Source organism: Ranitomeya variabilis, chromosome 7 (genome assembly GCF_051348905.1).
Source record: "Ranitomeya variabilis isolate aRanVar5 chromosome 7, aRanVar5.hap1, whole genome shotgun sequence".
NCBI lineage: Eukaryota > Metazoa > Chordata > Amphibia > Anura > Dendrobatidae > Ranitomeya > Ranitomeya variabilis.
The window spans coordinates 115,239,618-115,257,714 of record NC_135238.1 but is presented as its reverse complement, the minus strand read 5'-3'; the positions used below and the strand labels follow the sequence as shown (position 1 = coordinate 115,257,714).

Genomic DNA, 18,097 nt, shown 5'->3' with positions numbered 1-18,097 from the left:
GAGGTAAGAGACCCTCGGAGCAATGCGATCACATCGCGTTGCTCCAGGGGTCTGAGGGAAGCCCGCAGGGAGCCCCCTCCCTGCGCGATGCTTCCCTATACCGCCGGAACACTGCGATCATGCTTGATCGCAGTGTGTCGGGGGTTAATGTGCCGGGGGTTAATGTGCCGGGGGTTAATGTGCCGGGGGTGGTCCGTGACCGCTCCTGGCACATAGTGCCGGATGTCAGCTGCGATAGTCAGCTGACACACGGCCGCGATCGGCCGCGCTCCCCCCGTGAATGCGGCCAATCGCGCTGGATGTACTATCCCGTTGGTGGTCATACGGGCCCACCCCACCTCGACGGGATAGTACGTCCGATGTCAGTAAGGGGTTAATTATATAATTCCACGTGTTAATTCATAGTTTTGATGCCTACAGTGTTAATGTACAATTTTCATAGTCATGAAAATACAGAAAAATCTTTAAATGAGAAGGTGTGTACAAACTTTTGGTCTGTACTGTAGATGATGCACTATATACACAATGGTTATACATATACAATGTTCATATATGCAAATACAGATAATGGTAATACAAAACATATAAGCAGATGGATTATGCCAATTACTAGTTCCATTTTAGGCCAGTGCACTCTGGGCCACAGAAGTCATGGACTGCCAGCTAGCTCCTAGGTCCTTCACAGCACATTAACTGAAAGTGGACTGCATGCATAACAGAGAGAGAGAGAGACCACATGGCCTTATACTAGCCTCTATCCCCTTTGGGTCACTCCCCTCCTGAGCTGTGGGTTGAACTTAAATCCCCTCCCCTGGAGGTTTGTAATTAAATCTTCGAAACCTATTTAAGATCATAACTCTTTTCTGGATGGTCTTAGGGTAGTATTTCTGGCACCATAGGATCCGGCTCCAGCTACACGTTGAGACCAAACACACCTTTGATATCTGGCTTCTACTAGATGTTCTTTGTATCTCTATACCCCTGGGAGCTAGAACGGGCTTGCAATGTTCTGGGGATTTCAGAAATATACACTATGTACAGCTAGGACGTATAGTATCTCCATAACGCCTTATGGGATTATGTTTCTGAAATGTTCTAGAAGGTTTCTGCAGCTTTAGCAGGACTCTATATTGCAAGCCAGCACTAGTATTGCTCTGAGCTGGTTAAGGCTAATTTCACATTTCCTCATCACTCCCCATCATAATGTTCCGTTTTGGTAAAAAAACGCATCCTGCAGATTTGCCCGCAGGATGCGTTTTTTTCCCATAGACTTGTATTGCCGACGGATCGCAACGTATGGCCACACATTGCGTCCGTCGTGCACTGGTTGCGTCGGGTTTTGGTGGCTCGTCGTCTGGGAAAAACATTCAAGGGAACGTTTTTCAGTGTGTTATATCCAGTTTTTCCATCTGCGCATGCCCGGCAGGAAATGTCTCTCTCTGTCTCTTTCCTGGCTGGGACTGCAGAAGGAAATGTGAAAGGGCACACTTCCGTCGATACGTCGCGCCGATGCTTTGTGACGGGCGACTACCGACGGAAATGTGAAAGTAGACTTAAGGTGTGAGATCTGTCATTCACAGCCTTTGAGGCTTTGCTTCCCCCCCCTGGGTTAGTTGTACTCTGAAGAGGATTTTACAATCCCACACCACATAGGATACACATGGTTTGAATGAAATTATATCTCCCATAAGCTTCAAAGTTGTAAATGACTTTATTAAATTAATTCTGCGAATATCTTGCTGAATTGACAATCACTCCCATGTATGGTTTACCTTCCACTGCATTGTTCAGTGTGCAAGGAGGAGAGGCTGACCTGGAAGGAAGGGGGGATAGGAATCCTCTCTCCCCAAGAAGTAAATGAAGCTTCAATACTTCAACTCTTTATTCCCCTTGTGAACCTATTGTGGTATTCAGCTGGAGCTCCTTTTTTGTGTTTGTTTTTTCACTGACTCCAGAGAAATTTGATAATTCCATTGAACACAGTAAAGGTACCTTCACACTGAGCGACTTTACAACGAGAACGACAACGATCCGTGACGTTGTAGCGTCCTGGATAGCGATCTCGTTGTGTTTGACACGCAGCAGCGATCTGGATCCTGCTGTGATATCACTGGTCGGAGCTAGAAGTCCAGAACTTTATTTGGTCGTCAGATCGGTGTGTATCGTTGTGTTTGACAGCAAAAGCTACGATGCCAGCAATGTTTTACAATGGTAACCAGGGTAAATATCGGGTTACTAAGCCCAGGGCCGCGCTTAGTAACCTGATATTTACCCTGGTTACCATTGTAAAAGTAAAAAAAAACCCAGTACATACTCACCTTCTGATGTCTGTCACGTCCCCCGGCGTCCACAGGTTACGCGCTGCTGCTCAGAGCTTCCTGCACTGACTGTGTCAGGGCCGGCAGAGCACAGCGGTGACGTCACCGCTGTGCTCTGCTTTACTGTCGGCACTGACACAGTCAGTGCAGGAAGCTCTGAGCAGCAGCGCGTAACCTGTGGACGCTGGGGGACGTGACAGACATCAGAAGGTATGTACTGTTTTTTTTTTTACTTTTACAATGATAACCAGGGTAAATATCGGGTTACTAAGCGCGGCCCTGCACTTAGTAAACCGATGTTTACCCTGGTTACCCGGGTGCTGCAGGGGGACTTCGGCATCGTTGAACACAGTTTCAACGATGCCAAAGTCATTCCCCTGATCGTTGGTCGCTGGAGAGAGCTGCCTGTGTGACAGCTCCCCAGCGACCTAAACAGCGACGCTGCAGTGATCGAATCGTTGTCTACATCACTGCAGCGTCGCTGAGTGTGACGGTACCTTAAGCCCCTGTACTTCTCAGCCTCTTAGTATATGAATCTTAAACTTGTTGACTGGTTCTCATGTGATCCCTTTTTGTAATTACATGTTCCTGGCGGGAGGTCCTACTTCAATGAAAGTTGAAGTGCCAGCTCTTTCTCACCCAGTTAAAAATAAACCCATATGTTCAATGTGAGGGTGATAAGTCACCACCAGCTCTAGAGACGTCTTTATGGATTTTACAATTTTTGTCTACAACAATGACTGGTAATTAAGCAGTAATATGCTAAATTATATTATCATGAAAATATATAATATGTACAGTATATATAGTAGTTTTTTTAGTGTACTGACTGTGACATAATAATATGGCATTGGTTTATTCAGTATGTTGAAGAGTGTACTAAACAAGCACTTCCGCATATCTCGTGGATCCTCCTCCAGAATAAGTTCATCATTGTGCCCATGACTTCATAATATTATATTGCTGGGTCCAAAAGTGATATAATTAGTCCTCATTTTACTCATTTAAAACTTTTTTTAGACTACAAGCAGTAGCTGATATGACATTATTGACTTAGGTGTATCATGTCTTGCAGAAAAAGATTTATTTGGTGCTGAACCATTTGATCCATTTTGCTGTGCTGTGGGTGACTATACACCAGACATACAGTCTAAACTGGATGAGATGCAGGTAAGTCATTAGGTTGCTTATTCCAGGGTTATATATATAATCAGATTGTTTGGTGTAGACCTATGTGAAGCTTAATATACAAACATCTTTGTGGGCTCTTTGCCTTGAAGATGGAAAATATAAAACAAAGTTTGAGCTTATATGAACACTCTGTAGATATTGGTGCAGATCATTGAAGGGGTTGTCCAGTAGTAAACTATAAGTCTGCAGTCATTCCTTGTGACTGCAGACTTGTGAATCCTCATATTACGCGCGCCAGGCACTGTGAGGATTCTCACATGCCGACAGTGTAAATAGCGGGAATATCCAATATGAATACTTCCAACCACATTCAAACTAGACCATTTCTGGCCCCGCTCAATACACTGCACTCTCAAAGATGTAAGGATTCACATGTCTGCAGTCACAAAGAGTTTAATGCTGGACAACCCCTTTAACTCTCTTGTCCTTGTTATTGATAATTGCATTTTCATGGTTGAGACTTTCAGAACTAAAATAGTTTGATTCATGGTACTGCACTTTATGTAGTCAATAAAACTTGTACTTAAAACATTATATGGCTTTAGAGTCTTATGTAATAAAATCGATACAAGTAAACGTGTTAATTTTAGTATTATTAAAGTGTGGAAAATTATAAAATGAAGCTAAATTGCTATCGAAAAATTCATACAGTAGAGAATGTGCCTGGGTGTGATTGGGACCAACAGTCTAGGAATGTCCACTCTAAATGTCACGTGTTGACAAATAAAATAAAAATTGTGAAAGTTTCTACATCCTATTATAGTACATAATTAAGAAAAGCAATTTTCTACAAATCTTTGCTCTCACCTAGGCCAAACTACATTTATCCCCAAAAAAGAAAAGTATGTGCCATTGATTAACATTTACTCATAATGACTTTGCTTATGTTATTTTTAAAGCCTTTCTTGATTTTGTCTTTTTGATTTCCCTTAATGCTTCATTGGATTTTAGCGGCAGAGATGGTTAGTAGTCTATTATCATTGCAGATGCAAATAGATACAGTGCTCCGCATAAATGAGTACACCTACTTTGAAGAGTAAGAGTTTAATTAATATCACTGGACACAACAATAATTTCCAAAATGTTGACAAGACTGAGTTTCAATCCATAAAATGAAAGTTAATAATATAACTTTCTTTTCAAAATCTTCAGTTTTACTCAAACTAGTTACTGAAAAAAACTGAATGCATATTGTGCCTACAGTGAAACCTGATGTTGTCAGTGTAATGTGGGGCTACATGAGAGCTGCTGATGCCGGGAAGCTACATTTCATTGATGGTATCATGAATTCACAGGTGTACTGCTCTATATTGAAAGAGAAGATGCTACCATCACTCTCTGCTCCTGATAGACGTGCACTTTTTCAACATGACAATGATCCAAAATACACATCTGTTGCATTTCAGAAACAGAGTGAAAGTGATTTAGTGGCCAAGTGTCTCCTGATCTGTACCAATTGAACACCTGTGAGGAGTTCTGAAAAGACAAGTTGAGCATCAATCTCTATTCTGCATCCAGGCTTTAAAAAAGGTCATTCTTCAAGAATGTAAACAGAGAGATCTTGCAACATATCTCCAACTTGTTCATTTCATGCCTAGAAGGCTTGGTGCTGACCTTAAAGATCATGGAGGTCATACAAAGTACCAGGTGTAGTAGTTTTGATGTTTTGCATCGACCAATTTGAGTAAAACTGAAGATTTTGTAATGAAACTTATATTATTAACATTACTTTCATGTTATGGGTTAAAAAATGTTCTTTGAAGCTAAGTATTGTCTCAACTTTGGAAATTGCATTTGTATTCAGTGAGACACTAAATAAAATCTTACTTTTCAAAGGTGGTGTACAGATTTATGCTGTGCATTGCGTATACATATATAGAAATGTATATTTACTCTGTGTTGGTTGTGTGTAATTTGTTTCTGTTTATGGAAGAACATGATTGAGAAGGTGTAACAGCTATAATATTTTTCATCAGATTCTCCAAAAACCGTTTTTCTTTTTTTTATATTGGACATTAATTGTGTGATTGTTTACAATATTTTTTAGTCGAGAAACATATAGGAAGCAAAAATAACCCATATAAATATTTCACTGTGATTAATACAGTAAGTGGTTTCTCCAAAGTCAACACAAAATGGAACCTTTAATGGTTACTGCAGTGTCATAATTATAAAACTCCTTAAAAGAAAGCATCTTTACTACTTAGAAATAGCAATAATATTTTATTTATATATCGCCAACATATTCCACAGCACTTTACATCTGAGCGGAGACATTTGCAGACAAGAAAACAATACAAAGTAACACATAGTGAACCAGTTACAGAAGGAGTGAAGGCCCTGCTTACAAGTGTAACGGACTGGGTGGTGGAACCACTGTGCCATGATCTGAGGCGAGCATGGAGGGGCATGACTAGGTGGATCACCAAATCCGACCTCGGGTGCACAGCAGCTGACAATACTGTGACCACAGGAGGGATGAGAATGATGGAAGAGGTGCTACCCCAGAAATTACCTCTTGTGGATGGCAGCTGATCTCCAGGGGACAGGAGACAGGAAAGGCCAGGTAGACTTGGCAATTACTGGCAGTCACAGCTGGTATAATGACTAACATGACAGATCGGCAGGCAGGTACTGGTGGGCAAGACTGGTATCTTGGTGGGCACAACTGATAGGCAAGTGGGCATGGTTGATACACAGGCAGTAACGGCTGATAGAAAGGCAGGCAGGTGTGACTGATAGGCATGCGGGCATGGCTAATAGAGATGCAGGTATATGGGATAAGATTCCTGAAAACTTGCAAGCGTGATATGGAAATATACTAAAAACGTTGCACAGTCGCCTCCCATCAGGTGGAGGTGCCTTAAATAATAAGAATGGCTTGTGTTGCCCATTTAAGATGGTGGGACCGTGCGTGCCCTAAGCACAATGCCAGGGGATCTGCAAGCAGTGCGCAGACCCTGGGCAGCAGCAGCAGTAGAAGGAGGAGGGAGTGCTGGACAGCGGCAGTAACTTGACATCTCTGCCAGGGGAGGATGTCAGAGTGCAGGGTTGCCAGTGCTAATACAAGCTTACAATCAATGAGGAAATAGGAGGAAACAATAAGTAAAAAGTGCTTGTCATGTATGTTCCAGCCATCATTATAATAAATAGGGGTTTTCGAATAAGCTGCATGAGTCGGTCACCAGCCAGAATCTGTCTATGTACAGTTAACAAGTGCTATTGGCTGCATAGAGGGTGTAGAGCATATTTGGCTGTTATGCCCTTCTGTAAAAATATATATAACCATACACCAGCTTCTGACAGCATCTCTGAGCAATTTTTGCTCATCAGTCATGGCCAATGGCCTCCAGTTCTCTAATATTTTTGGATAGTCAAAAGAATGGTCTAGAAAGCTAAGAGATTATTGCCTTACCTAACGAAGGAAAAGGATATCAAGAGATAGAAAATGTATTGAATTTTTCTAGCGTTAAGGTTGGAAGCATAGTTTGCAAGGTTAAAGATAAAGGAACACTTCCTGAATGTCGAAAAAGAAAAATCTATCACTGGATGCTACCATATTCCTGTTCAGGCAGGAGGTTAAAACCCCTCATGTGACCTCAAAAAACCTGCAAGATTTGGAGGCAGCATGCACTGAGGCTTCAGTTTGTACAGTAAAGAACATACTAAACACTGAAGGTCTCAATGCACAATACCTACATCTCTATTGACCTAAAATGCTAACGTTATATCTCGAATCTGTGGTGTGATGAAAAAACAACTTGAAGTTTTTGGGCGGATTAACATTATGACTGGTGGAGGAAGAATGGAGCATAAGCTGAAAAGAACACCTTGATTCTTGTGAAGCATGGCAGTGACTTAGGCTGGTTTCACACATCAGTTTTTTGCCATCAGGCACAATCAGGCAAAATTTGAAAAAAACGGATCTGTCGGAAATTGTGAAAAACTGATGCGACGGATCCGTTTTTGCGCCAGATCCGACTAGCTGTTCTGAGGAGAATATCTGACTAGCTGATCTGGGAGTTAGAGAGAGAGAGACCCCAGAATGGAAAATGTATGATTTGTTTAAAAAAAACGGAATCTGTCGCCGAATTCCATCATTTCACGGATCCGGCGCCATAAGGTTCCATTATAGCAAATGACGGACGGGGACAGATCCGTTGCAGCCCGTTTTTTGGACGGACATGAAAAACGTTCCTATGTCCATTTTCTCCGGCCGCCGGAAAACAAATTTTCGACGGATCCGGCGAAAAACGGATGAAACGTGAGGCCATCCATCGCTAATAAAAGTCTATGAGAAAAAAAACTGATCCAGCGGCATCTTTTGCTGGATCTGTTTTTTTCATAATTCGCTGGATTGTACCTGATGGCAAAAAACTGAGGTGTGAAAACAGCCTTAGGGTATGTGCACACGTTGCGGATTTCTTGCAGAAATTTCCTGAAGAAAACCGGAAATTTTCTGCAAGAAATCCGCATTTTTTTTTTGCGTTTTTTTTCCGTTTTTTTCGCGTTTTTTTAGCATTCTGCAAGCGTAATTAGCTTGCAGAATGCTAAAGTTTTCCAAGCGATCTGTAGCATCGCTTGGAAAACTGACTGACAGGTTGGTCACACTTGTCAAACATACTGTTTGACAAGTGTGACCAACTTTTTACTATAGATGCAGCTTATGCAGCATCTATAGTAAAAGATAGAATGTTTAAAAATAATAAAAAAAATAAAAAAAAAGGTTATACTCACCCAGACATCTCCTCACCGGCGTCCGTTCCTCTTCCTATAGCTGGTCTGTGCGCACAGGACCTTCCGTGACGTCACGGTCACGTGAGCGGTCACATGACCGCTCACGACCAATCACAGGACAGTGACGTCATCGGCAAGGTCCTCCACCGCACACCAGCTACAGGAACCGAAGCGACAGCATGCAGTGGAGGCGGGAAGACATCGAGGGTGAGTATAGGACTATTTTTTATTTTAATTCTTTTTTTTTACCAATTATATGGTGCCCAGTGCGTGGAGGAGAGTCTCCTCTCCTCCACCCTGGGTACCAACTGCACATAATCTGCTTACTTCCCGCATCGTGGGCACAGCCCCGTGCGGGAAGTAAGCAGATCAATGGACCCCTAGGTGTGCGGAATCCCCTGCAATTCCGCATTTTAATGAACATGTTGCTTTTTTTTCCGCGATGCGATTTTTTCGCGGAAAAAAAGGCTACATTTGCACAAAAAATGCGGAATACACTGAAAATAATGGGAGGCATATGTAAGCGTCTTTTTCGCGTTTTTATCACGTTTTTATAGCGAAAAAACGCGAAAAAAACGCGAAAAATACTTAACGTGTGCACATGGCCTTAGTAATGCCTTTGGGCTGCTATGTTTCCTCTACCACTGGAAACCTGCAGCATGTGGATGACAAGAAGCAAGATCACAAAATGAGATCACTAAAGCATCATTGGACCTTTCAAAATGATAGTGAACCCAAGCATACTTGAGTCCACCAAAGTATGTTTTCAGAAGAAATCCTGGAATGTTGAGTGGCTGTCTTAGTTACTTGATTTAAATCCTTTTTTAAAATCTTTGGTAGGATTTGAAAAGGCAGTTGCAGCATGCACATTCCAGAATAATAGTGAATTAGAGGCTATTGCCCTTATAGATTCCACAAAGATTCCTCAGGAGCACTACTTGAAACTGATATGAGTCTATTAATCGCATTTACAACAGGTCATAAAGGATAAAGTTTGGGGTCCACATCGAACATCTACTATTCGGGCTTGGATCTCGAACATGGACGTCATGAAGTCCGTGTTACTATTCAGGTTTGGCACCCGGAACATCAAGCTTTTATTGCACAGTCATGTGCATGACAGTTTGGCAAACACAGCCTCTGATCAGCGGTAAAATAATTTATCTCCAGACATGGATTATGGAGTGGTATAGAACAATGAACAGGTGAGGGATATGGTTGTTTATTATTTTTGTTTTTCTATAGGAGACCTTGACTTCAGTGGAATTGGGTGTTAGGTGAGTATTATTGCTGTTTATTATTTTGTTTTTTTACAGGAGACCATAGCTATAGTGGAATGGGTGTTAGGTGAGTATAACTGTTTGTTATTTTTAAATGAAAAAGTAAGTGGTTTTTTTTTTTTTTTAAATAAAGGACTTTATTCTGGTTGTGTGTTTATTTACAATACAATTATAGGAATCAGAATGGATAAGCGTCTTATGAAAGCCTCATCATTACTAAGCCATGTGCTTAATGTCACCGGACAATACAAAGCTGACATCAAACTCACAAATATGAACCCTACTTGCCACCACCACAGGACAAGTGGGAAGAGCTGGGCAAAGCACCAGAATTGGAGCATCTAATAGATGCGCCTTTTCTGGGCGGCTATGGGCTGATATTTTTAGGCTGAGGGGGTAATATCCATGGCCCCTTACATCCTGAGAATACCAACCACAGCTGTCTACTGTAGCTTGGCTAGTTGTGAAAAATGAGGGGACTCCCACTCTGTTTTTTTTAATTATTTATTTAAATAATTAAAAAATGTGGGGATTCCTCTATTCTTGATAACCAGCCTTGATAACGCTGACAGCTGAGGGTTGCAGCCCGCAGATGTCAGTTTTGTCTGGTTGGTCATTAAAAATGCAAGGGATTCCATGTCGTTTTTCTTTAAATTATTTATGCAGTGTTTTATTTACTTTTTAAATTATTTGTTTAGAACTCAGGCACAGGCCGATGAATACTCCTATTAGCTGCACCTGCTCTCACTGTTACTAGTGGCACAAGGCAGAGCCGCCATCAGGTCATTACTGCCCTTAGTACTGTGTGGGGCCCTGTGAGCAGTAGAAATAAAGGGGGGCCCAGACGCGCTGGCAGCCCAGGCCCTCCTCTCTTGCTTCTGCTCGTCGGGACCCAGGGCCACTGCATGCACGATACATAACAACACTGCAGTGATTTAAAGATACAGTGTTGTTAATGCATCTGGTGGCCAGAAATCGGTGCTGTAGCTTTAAGCCGCAGCAGCAGGCCTGAGTGCATCATGGTTCTATGGCGGTCATGTGACATGCTGCACACTCTTCTTAATTCTAGAGCAGAACAGCATGCCACTTTTATGGGAGACAGGAGACACTGAAGTTGGCAGCAGGCTGGCAGTGTGTGAGGACTCTGAGGAGGCGACAGAGGGGAGTCAGGAGAAAAGAGGCTGCAAAAAGTAGTGAGGAGATGGGAGGCTGCTGAGGGGAGTGAGGAGAAGGGAGGCTGCTGAGGAGAGGGGGGCTGCAGAGGGAAGAGAGGAGAAAGGAGGCTGCTGAAGGGGAGTAAGTAGAAAAGAGGCTACCGAGGGAAGTGAGGAGAGGGGAGGCTGCAGAGGGTAGTGAGGAGAGGGAAGGCTGCTGAGGAGAGGGGAGGCTGCTGAGGGAAGGGAGGAGAAAAGAGGCTGCTTAGGGGCGGGAGGAGAGGTGAGGCTGCCGATGGAAATGAGGTGAAAGGAGGCTGCTCAGGGGAGTGAGGAGAAAGGAGGCTGCTGGGGGGAGGCTGCTGAGGGAAGTGAGGAGAGGGTAGGCTGCTGAGGGGAGTGAGGAGTGGGGAAACTGCTGAGAGGCTGCTGAAGGAAGTGAAGAGAAAGGAGGCTGCTGAGGGGAATGAGGAGAAAGGAGGCTGCTGAGGGACATGAGGAGAAAGGAGGCTGCTGAGGGAAGTGAAGAGAGGGTAGGCTGTTGAGGGGAGTGAGAGGAAGGGAGGATGCTGAGGAGATGGTAGCCTGCTGAGGGAAGTGGGGAGAAAAGAGGCTGCTGAGGGGAGTGAGGAGAAAGGCTGCTGAGGGGAGTGAGGAGAAGGTAGGCTGCTGAGAGAAGTGAGGAGAAAGGAGGCTGCTGAGAGTGAGGAGAAAGGAAACTGCTGGGGGAAGTGAGGGGAGTGAAGGCTGCTGAGAGGGTTGAGGAGAGGGGAGGCTGGAGAGGGAAGGCTGCTGAGGGAAGTGAGGAGATGGGAGGCTGCTGAAGAGAGGAGAGGCTGCTGAGGGAAATGACTAGAAAGGAGGCTGCTGCAGGGAGTGAGGAGAGTGAAGGATGCTGAGGTGAGTGAGGAGTAGGGAAACTGCTGAGGAGAGGCTGCTGAGAGAATTAAGGAGAAAGGAGGCTGCTGAGGGGAATGAGGAGAGGGGAGGCTGCTGAGGGAAATGAGGAGAAAAGAGGCTGCTGAGGGAAGTGAGGAGAGGGTAGGCTGTTAAGGAGAGTGAGGAGAGGTGAGGCTGCTGAGGAGATGGTAGGCTGCTGAGGGAAGAGAGGAGAAAAGAGGCTGCTTAGGGGAGTGAGGAGAAAGGACACCGCTGAGGGAAGTGAGGAGAGGGTAGGCTGTTGAGGGTAGTGAGGAGAGGGGATGCTGATGAGGGGAGTGGGGATTAGGGAAACTGCTGAGGAGAGGAGAGGCTGCTATGGGAATTGAGGAGAAAAGAGGCTGCTGAGGGAAGTGAGGAGAGGGTAGGCTGTTAAGGGGAGTGAGGAGAGGGGAGGCTGCTGAGGAGATGGTAGGCTGCTGAGGGAAGTGAGGAGAAAAGAGGCTGCTGAGGGGAATGATGATAATGGATGCTGCTGAGGAAAGTGAGGAGAGGGGAGGCTGCTGAGGGAAGTGAGGAGAGGGTAGGTTGTTAAGGGGAGTGAGGAGAGGGGAGGCTGCTGAGGAGATGATAGGCTGCTGAGGGAAGTGAGGAGAAAAGAGGCTGCTGAGGGGAATGAGGAGAATGGATGCTGCTGAGGAAAGTGAGGAGAGGGCAGGCTGCTGAGGGAAGTGAGGAGAGGGGAAGCTGCTGAGCAGAGGGGGGCTGCTGACAGAAGTGAGGAGAGTGGAAGCTGATGAGGGGAGTGAGGAGTACGAAAACTGCTGAGGAGAGGAGAGGCTGCTGAGGGAAGTGAAAAGAAAGGAGGCTGCTGAGGGGAATGAGGAGAGATGAGGCTGCTGAAGGATGTGAGGAGAAAAGAGGCTGCTGAGGGAAGTGAGGAGAGGGTAGGCTGTTAAGGGGTGTGAGGAGAGGGGAGGCTGCTGACGGAAGTGAGGAGAAAAGGGGATGCTGAGGGGAGTGAGGAGAAAGGATGCTGCTGGTGGTATTGAGGAGAGGGAAGGCTGATGAGGGGAGTGAGGACAAGGGGAGGCTGATGAGGAGAGGAGAGGCTGCTGAGGGAATTGAGGAGAAAAGAGGCTGCTGAGGGGAATGAGGAGAGGGGAGGCTGCTGAGGGAAGTGAAGAGAAAAGAGGCTGCTGAGGGGAGTGAGGAGAAAGGAGGCTGCTGACAGTGAGGAGAAAGGATACTGCTGAGGGAAGTGAGGGGAGTGGAGGCTGCTGAGAGGGGTGAGGAGAAGGGAGGCTGCTGAGGAGAGGGGAGGCTGCTGAGGGAGGAGAGGGAAGGCTGCTGAGGGAAGTGAGGAGAGGGGAGGCTGCTGAAGAGAGGAGAGGCTGCTGAGGGAAATGAGGAGAAAGGAGGCTGCTGCAGGGAGTGAGAAGAGTGAAGGAATGCTGAGGGGGTGAGGAGAGGGGAGGCTGCTGAGGGGAGTGAGGAGTAGGGAAACTGCTGAGGAGAGGAGAGGCTGCTGAGAGAATTAAGGAGAAAAGAGGCTGCTGAGGGAAGTGAGGAGAGGGTAGGCTGTTAAGGAGAGTGAGGAGAGAGGAGGCTGCTGAGGAGATGGTAGGCTGCTGAGGGAAGTGAGGAGAAAAGAGGCTGCTGAGGGGAGTGAGGAGAAAGGACACTGCTGATGGAAGTGAGGAGAGGGTAGGCTGTTGAGGGGAGTGAAGAGAAAGGAAGCTGCTGAGGGAAGTAAGGAGAGGGGAGGCTGATGAGGGGAGTGAGGATTAGGGAAACTGCTGAGGAGAGGAGAGGCTGCTAAGGGAATTGAGGAGAAAAGAGGCTGCTGAGGGCAGTGAGGAAAAGGGAGACTGCTGAACAAAGTGAGAGGAAAAGAGGCTGCTGAGGGAAGTGAAGAGAGGGTAGGCTGTTAAGGGGAGTGAGGAGAAGGGATGCTGCTGAGGAGATGGTAGGCTGCTGAGGGAAGTGAGGAGAAAAGAGGCTGCTGAGGGGAATGAGGAGAATGGACGCTGCTGAGGAAAGTGAGTAGAGGGGAGGCTGCTTAGGGAAGTGAGGAGAGGGGAGGCTGCTGAGGAGAGGGGGGGCTGCTGACAGAAGTGAGGAGAGTGGAAGCTGATGAGGGGAGTGAGGAGTAGGGAAACTGCTGAGGAGAGTAGAGGCTGCTGAGGGAAGTGAGAAGAAAGGAGGCTGCTGAGGGGAATGAGAAGAGATGAGGCTGCTGAAGGATGTGAGGAGAAAAGAGGCTGCTGAGGGAAGTGAGGAGAGGGTAGGCTGTTAAGGGGAGTGAGGAGAGGGGATGCTGCTGAGGAGATGGTAGGCTGCTGAGGGAAGTGAGGAGAAAAGAGGCTGCTGAGGGGAATGAGGAGAATGGACGCTGCTGAGGAAAGTGAGTAGAGGGGAGGCTGCTGAGGGAAGTGAGGAGAGGGGAGGCTGCTGAGGAGAGGGGGGGCTGCTGACAGAAGTGAGGAGAGTGGAAGCTGATGAGGGGAGTGAGGAGTAGGGAAACTGCTGAGGAGAGTAGAGGCTGCTGAGGGAAGTGAGAAGAAAGGAGGCTGCTGAGGGGAATGAGGAGAGATGAGGATGCTGAAGGATGTGAGGAGAAAAGAGGCTGCTGAGGGGAGTGAGGAGAAAGGACGCTGCTGGTGGTATTGAGGAGAGGGAAGGCTGATGAGAGGAGTGATGAGGAGGGGAGGCTGATGAGGAGAGGAGAGGCTGCTGAGGGAATTGAGGAGAAAAGTGGCTGTTGAGGGGAATGAGGAGAGGGGAGGTTGCTGAGGGAAGTGAGGAAACAAAGGCTGCTGAGGGAAGTGAGTAGAGATTAGGCTGTTAAGGGGAGTGAGGAGAGGGGAGGCTTCTGAGGAGATGGTAGGCTGCTGAGTGAAGTGAGGAGAATAGAGGCTGCTGAGGGGAGTGAGGAGAAAGGATGCTGGTGAGGGTAGTGAGGAGAGGGGAGGCTGATGAGGGGAGAGATGAGTAGGGAAACTGCTGAAGGAAGTGAGGGGAGGGGAGGCTGCTGAGGGGAGGGGAGGCTGATGAAGGGAGTGAGGAGTAGGGAAACTGCTGAGGTGAGGAGAGGCTGCAGAGGTAATTGAGGAGAAAGCAGGCTGCTGAGGGGAATGAGGGGAGGTGAGGCTGCAGAGGGAAATGAGGAGAAAGGTTGCTGAGTGAAGTGAGGAGAGGGTAGGCTGTTAAAGGGAGTGAGGGGAGGGGTGGCTGCAGAGGAGATGGTAGGCTGCTGAGGGGAGTGAGGAGAAAGGAGACTGCTGAATGAAGTGAGGGAGGGGAGGCTGCTGAGAGGGGTGAGGAGAGAGGAGGCTGCTGAGGAGAGCGGAGGCTGCTGAGGGAAGGAAGGAGAGGGGAAGCTGCTGAGGAGATGGTAGGCTGCTGAGGGAGGGGAGGAGAAAAGAGGCTGCTGAGGAGAATGAGGAGAGGGGAGGCTACTGAGGAAAGTGAGGAGAAAAGAGGCTGCTGAGGGGAGTGTGGAGAAAGGATGCTGCTGTGGGAAGTGAGGAGAGGAGAGGCTGCTGAGGAGATCGTATTCTGCTGAAGGAAGTGAGGAGAAGAGGAGAAAAGATGCTGCTGAGGAGAGTGAGGAGAAAGAAGGCTGCTGAGGGGAGTGAGGAGAGGGAAGGGTGCTGAGGAGAGGGGAGGCTGCCAATGGAAGTGAGGAGAAAGGATGTTGCTGAAGGGAGTGAGGAGAAAGGAGACTGCTGAGGGAAGTGAGGATAGGGGAGGCTGCTGAGGAGAGGGGAGGCTCCTGAGGGAAGTGAGGATAGGCAAAGCTGCTGAGCAGAGTGAGGAGTTGGGAATCTGCTGAGGAGAGGAGAAGCTGCTGAGGGAAGTGAGGAGAATGGAGACTGATGAGAAGAATGAGGAGAGGGGAGGCTGCTGAGGGAAGTGAGTAGAAAGGAGGCTACTGAGGGAAGTGTGGAGAGGAAAGGCTGCTGAGGGTGGGAGGAGAGGGGGGCTGCTGAGGAAAGAAGAGACTGCTGAGGAAAGTGAGGAGAAAGGAGGCTGCTGATGGGAGGAAGGAGAGGGAAGGCTGCTGAGGGGGGTGAGGAGAGGGGAGTCTGCTGTGGAGAGGGGAGTCTCCTGAGGGAAGTAAGGAGAGGGGAAGCTGCTGAGGTAAGGGAGAATAAGGGAGACTGCTGAGGGGAGAGAGAAAACGGGAGGCTGCTGAGGGGAGTAAGGAGAGGGAAGGCTGCTGAGAAGGGTGAGGAGAGGGGAGGCTGCTGAGGAGAGGGAAGGCTGCTGAAGGAAGTGAGGAGAGGCGAAGCTGCTGAGGGGAGGAGAAGCTGCTGAGGGAAGTGATGAGAAAGGAGACTGATGATAAGAATGATGAGAGGGGAGGCTGCTGTTGGAAGTGAGTAGAAAGGAGGCTACTGAGGGAAGTGTGGAGAGAGGGAAGGCGGCTGAAGGTGTGAGGAGAGGGGCGGCTGCTGAGGAGAGGAGAGACTCCTGAGGTAAGTGAGGAGAAAGGAGGCTGCTGAGAGGAGTAAGGAGAGGGAAGGCTGTTGAGGGGGGTGAGGAGAGGGGAGGCTGCTGAGGAGAGAGAAGGCTCTTGAGGAAAGTAAGGAGAGGGGAGGCTGCTGAGGGAAGTGGGGAGAAAGGAGGCTGCTGAGTGGAGTAAGGAGAGGAAACGCTACTGAGAAGGGTGAGGAGAGGGGAGGCTGCTGAGGAGAGGGGAGGCTGCTGAGGGAAGTGAGGAGAGGCAAAGCTGCTGAAGGGAGTGAGGAATGGGAAAACTGCCGAGGATAGGAGAGGCTGCTGAGGGAAGTGAGGAGAAAAGAGTCTGATGAGAATGAGGAGAGGGGAGGCTGCTGAGGGAAGTGAGTAGAAAGGAGGCTACTGAGGGAAGTGTTGAGAGGGAAGGCTGCTGAGGGTGTGAGGAGAAAGGAGGCTGCTGAGGGGAGTAAGGAGAGGGAAAGTTGCTGAGGGGGGTGAGGAGAGGGGAGGCTGCTGAAGAGAGGGGAGACTACTGAGGAAAGTGAGGAGTGGGGAAACTGCTGAGGAGAGGACACGCTGCTGAGGGAAGTGAGGAGAAAGGAGGCTGCTGAGGGAAGTGAGTAGAGGGTAGGCTGTTAAGGGGAGTGAGGAGAGGGGAGGCTGCTGAAGAGTTGGTAGGCTGCTGAGTGGAGTGAGGACAAAGGAGCCTGTTGAGGGAAGTGAGGATAGGGTAGGCTGCTGAGGATAGGGGAGGCTGCTGAGGGGAGTGAGGAGAGGGGAGGCTGTTGACGCGAGTGAGGAGAGGGGAGGCTGCTGAAAGAACTGAGAAGAAAGGAGGCTACTGAGGGAAGTGAGGAGAGGGGAGGCTGCTGAGGGAAGTGAGGAGAGGGTAGGCTGCTGAGGAGAGGGGAGGCTGCTGGGGGAAGTTAGGAGAAAGGAGGCAACTGAGAGAAGTAAGGAGAAATGAGGCTGCTGAGGGAAGTGAGAAGAGGGTAGGCTGCTGAGGGGAATCAGGAGAAAGGAGGCTACTGAGGGAATTGAGGAGAAAGGAGGCTGCTGAAAAAAGTGAGGAGAAGGTGGCTTCTGAGGAGAATAAGGAAAGGGGAAGCTGCTGAGGGGAGTCTGCATCAGGTAGGCTGAGGCTGCTGAGGGGAGGCTACTGAGGTAAGTCTGTGTCCAGCAGGGTGAGGCTGTTGAGGGAATGCTGCGTCTGGCAAGGGGAGGCTTTTGAGGGGAAGCTGCTGAAGGAAGGCTACTGAGGTAAGTCTGTGTCCGGCATGGTGAGGCTACTGAAGGAATTCTGCATCCAGCAGGGGGAGGCTGCAGGGGGAGTCTGTGTCCAACAGGGTGTGGCTGAAAAGGCATCGGTGGCGAGGACTACCAGGGCTAGTTAACGAGGAGCGGTGGCGCTAGTTGTGTTTTAAAAGGATGACAACCTCTGCGGACAGGTAGGAACAAGAGTAGTTGACAAATAGGGTCATGCCCTTTATGCTTGACTTCTTGATATTTTTTTTCTATTATCATATCACTTTTTCAGTTCTCATGTTTTGGGGTGTATTTACAATATATTCTAGATTTTATAGGTTTTTAATGAATACCAACAAAGATTTTTTGGTAGTGTATAATCGGTGAATAAATATACAATAATATACACTGTTTACATTTGTTAACCCCTTATTACCCAATGACGTGCACTGTCTGTCATTAGATGCCTCCCCCTATTTGGTGCAGGGATGAGCCTGCACCTTTTCCTGCACATGACAGCTCATCTGATCAGCTGTCATGTGCCCCTAACAGGCACTGGTGGAATTGCGATCAACCCGCAGCTGTTAACATGTTAAATGCTGTTGTCGTCGATGTCTGACAGTGGCACTTAACATGCACGTGCCAGAAACGCGTCGTAAACCATGCCAATCGGCGCCCATGTCACATGAATGTAGGTCGCCGATGGGTTGGTATGACAACCCGGGGTCTGCAGCAGACCCCTGTGGCTGTCATTGCTGCTCTGCTATGAGCATGGTAGGCAGTGGCACTCATAGCAAGTAAGCATTTCTGCTAAATAGAGCAGGGC

General features: G+C 47.8%; 1 protein-coding gene across 10 annotated transcripts in view; it reads left to right on the top strand.

Moving 5' to 3' along the window:
* GULP1 (GULP PTB domain containing engulfment adaptor 1) overlaps positions 1-18,097 on the top strand; it is a 1,809,167-nt gene that overhangs the window by 1,679,395 nt on the left and 111,675 nt on the right. For all 10 annotated transcript variants that reach the window (XM_077275671.1, XM_077275676.1, XM_077275674.1 and 7 more), the window contains one exon: positions 3,394-3,488. In XM_077275671.1, the coding sequence (XP_077131786.1) occupies positions 3,394-3,488 (95 nt within the window). The remainder of the gene's footprint in view (positions 1-3,393; positions 3,489-18,097) is intronic.